The following is a 3,822-nucleotide window of genomic DNA, read 5'->3' as shown; positions in this document are numbered from 1 at the left end:
TTTATCTAAATTATAATATTGCTCATCAACTATGAAGCCTATAATGAATACATTAATGTCAAAATAATGAATAGAAAAATAGTTATTATAATTTTTATGTCAATTTATCATCAATTAATCAGTTTTATTAATAGATTTATTATAATTTTATTAATAAATTGGTTTTATTATGACTAGAAATGATTAGAAGAAGAATAAAAGCAAATAGTCTTATATTATATTTATTTAGTGGAAAGTCTGAAATGAGAGGTAATTCAGGTCTGAGATCACTATATATAGCACTGGTTTTCGCCACACTATTTGTTCTCATAATTATTCTTCAAATATTATCGATTGAAACAAACAATAATAATAGCAGTAATCACTTGAATAACAATATTATGAAAAACAACGGAATGTCGGGTCGTTTTAAACTTTTTAGTAAAAAAAGTGATGAAAAAGATATTTTTAGCCAAAAAAATTCTGACAAATTAGAGAATATAATAGATTTAAAATATAGTACACATTCAATGAATGTTATGCTAACTGAAACAAATCAAAGTAATAAATGGGATCTTAATTTTGGTCAAATAAAATCAGATCACTGGCAGAAAGTGCCAAATTCTGGACATAAATTTTATGTATTCTCTGCCTATTATGACAATAGAAGTCTTCAAAATCGATTTATTCGTGTAATCGCCGCAACAAAGACCAGAACTAATGAAAAAGTTTGTGAGTATTACTCATATTATTATATTATATTATATTATAGTGTTATAACCGTATTATAATAAGTAATATATCCGTTACTGATATCTCAAGTGACTAATGCTGTCATATAACTCTTAGATTGTAAGTTATGGTACGCTCATACCTATCAAGCAGTGACAGTTAATGCCATCAATAAGCTGATCCATGAAAACTGGAATCTCAAATATAGTGCCTATTTTATATTGTGTCCTCTATTCACACACATACCAGTTCCTGATGCCGTCTCACTATTCATTGGAGACTATCATCATATCAACGAACAAACTCTTATGCATTCAAACAAACTTTTTATTCATAATAAATTTGAAACAAACAGTCAACCAATCGATAACCAGCCAAATGCAGAACATATAGCAGTTTGTATTAAACCATTGCATTATCACTACAATAAAGTCTTAAATTTAATTGAATTCATTGAATTGAATCGCATTCTGGGTGTCAGACACTTCTTCTTTTACAATCATACTATCGGTGCTGATGTTGACTGTGCTCTCAGGCAATACATTGATGAGGGATTCATAACGATATTGTCGTGGGATCTCAATATGGAGTCACAGAAAGAGATCAGAACTGAAGGACTGTTTGCTGCTCTCAATGATTGTCTCTATAGAGCAATGAATCGATTCAAATATGTTTTAATGATAGACATCGATGAACTGATCATCCCTTACAGACATAGCTCCCTAACCTTAATGCTTAAGACAATGAATAAAGTAAATGGCGACAGAACTGGTGGTTATTCATTCAGAAATGCATTTTTCTACACTCAATGGCCAGACGACACATCTGTAGCCAATTATATGGAGTATTCATTACAAACTTTGCTCAAAACTCGTCGCAAAAGTCAATTAAATCTTCATAAACAGAGATCTAAATGTATTGTAATACCGAACAGAGTCATTGAAATGGGAAACCATTTTGTTTGGGAGTTTATGGCCCCAAATATGATGGTTAATGTCGATCCCCGGTTCGCAGCCCTTCATCACTACCGGGTGTGTGAGTTCGGGGGCGACGACTGTATTAAAAGTGATTCTTTGGTTGAAAGAAGAGTTCACATTTGGAGACAACAACTCATCACTTCTGTTAATGACTTTATCACAAACAGATCCTCACAAAAATGTCACTTAAATTATCTCAAAACAAAGTAATTTATTGTATCATTAGTTTATTAACCATAAAATGTTTTATTTGAAATTTAATACATTGTATACATTTGTTTAGAGGAAGAGCTTAATGTTTTAGTAATTACTGTAAGTTATTTGAAAATATTACTTATTTTTATATATATATAAAGTTAAATGGTATATCAAAAGTAATCAGTGTCAAATAAGTAAAAAAATATTTTATTAGTTTGTAATATAATAGAAAATATAAATTTTAATAATAATAATTTAAACTTGTTGTCTTAAAATAAAATTTATATTATGATAGTCAAGATAAATTGTACAAATAATTAATATTGATGTAATTATATAAATTTTTGTATATTAAATTGCTAATTTTACAAATAAAAATATAGGAAAAACATTTTTTTTATAAAAATAAAATCATTTTAACTTAAAACAATTGAATTATTAAAAAATTTATTTTAAAATTTTAATTTATTAAATATAATATTGCCTAACCGGCAAACTTTTTTTTCATTAGGTCAAACACTTAAATCTTTTCTAATAAAGTTTACAATTAACTTTTAATTTATCTAAAATAAATAATTATATTAATTGAAACAATTTAATCATTATTTCTATAATAAGATAATAATTACTATATTAGACATGAATTATATAAAGTGAAACAACAAAAAATTCTTATATAATGTAGTGAATGAAAGAGCAGCGGATAATTGGCAGGTATTGTATGATTTGGTTGTATTGCATGTATTGAGTGTTTAGTTGTTTTGCATACATATTGAGTGGAAAACATTGAAAAGGAATTTACAAATTATTGGTCTCTGTCTCGACATATAAAAGCTTATGCTTTATAATACTCTATAGTTTTGACGGCAATATTTGCTTTCATAAAACATGTCGACCACTGTTTAAACAAAAAATGCTATTTATTTTTGTTGAGAGAGTTGTGAAAACGTTTTTCTCTTAAGTCAAGTCAAGCCAGAAGTCAAGGCAATGCCAAAGTAATGACCAATCAGTGGATGCCTTCACTGGTAAAGTCAATGTTTAAATCACAGCTTTCTCTCTCTCTCTCTCTCTCTCTCTCTCTCTCTCTCTCTCTCTTCGTAAATATCTTGAGGGCAACTAATGTCACACTCTCTCAACAGTTTGTAAACGATTTTAACGATATTTTTGTTGGTAAATGTGAGGCACAAAACACATACAACACATTACACTACACACAACACCTCGAAATATCATCGCTTATCGTATATATATTAATACACTATGTTTGAGGACTGGTCTCTCATTATAAAGCATATAATATATAATCTTAAGTTTTTTATTAATATGTTTTATTATTAAAAAGTTTATTTTTTAAATAGTGATCAAATTAATTTCAGGTAATATTATTTTATATTCAAACAATTGTTTATATAATCTTAGTATAATTACATAGTATATATAATATTTTATCACTAAATTTATGAATAATTAAACATTATCTTATTTGTCTATATCTTTTTTTACCTAATTTTTAGATTAAATATTTTATTAACTATATATATATACGGTATAATTTAAGTATATACTTAAGTTATATTAATATTAGTCTAGTATTGATAAACATCTCATTAACATTAATGTGTGTGCTTTGAAAAACTACAGTATATTTATTGATAATCAAATAGATATAATAACAGCAATAAAAATATTAGAGATAAGTTTATATATAAATAATAAAAATACTATATAAATATAACTAATTAATATATAATAAATACGTTTATTTAATTAAATATTTGCATTTTTATTATACCATAGCTGCTATAAATATTACTGTATTTATTAATATTTATTATTTTTTTAAAAATAAATAAAAATCTATAACACAATTTATTAATATTAAAATATAACAAACAATTGTATTTTTACTGAATTGAAATCTCTTTAAAGCTCATAT

At 26.0% G+C, this 3,822-nt stretch overlaps 1 protein-coding gene across 1 annotated transcript; it reads left to right on the top strand.

The window, feature by feature from the left end:
• Positions 1–236: 236 nt before the first annotated feature.
• LOC128965498 (uncharacterized) lies at positions 237–1,984 on the top strand. Its single transcript, XM_054312205.1, has 3 exons — positions 237–711; positions 829–1,894; positions 1,972–1,984. Exons 1-3 carry the CDS (start codon positions 243–245, stop codon positions 1,982–1,984), a joined length of 1,548 nt encoding a protein of 515 aa, XP_054168180.1. The 5' UTR covers positions 237–242.
• The last annotated feature ends 1,838 nt before the right edge of the window (positions 1,985–3,822 follow it).

The sequence above is a fragment of the Oppia nitens genome, unplaced genomic scaffold (genome assembly GCF_028296485.1).
Source record: "Oppia nitens isolate AA-2021 unplaced genomic scaffold, nextdenovo-longstitch-racon4-pilon3 scaffold17_pilon_pilon_pilon, whole genome shotgun sequence".
NCBI classification, from domain to species: Eukaryota; Metazoa; Arthropoda; class Arachnida; order Sarcoptiformes; family Oppiidae; genus Oppia; species Oppia nitens.
Note: the sequence above shows the minus strand (reverse complement) of the source record. Positions and strands in the feature narration are given on the sequence as shown.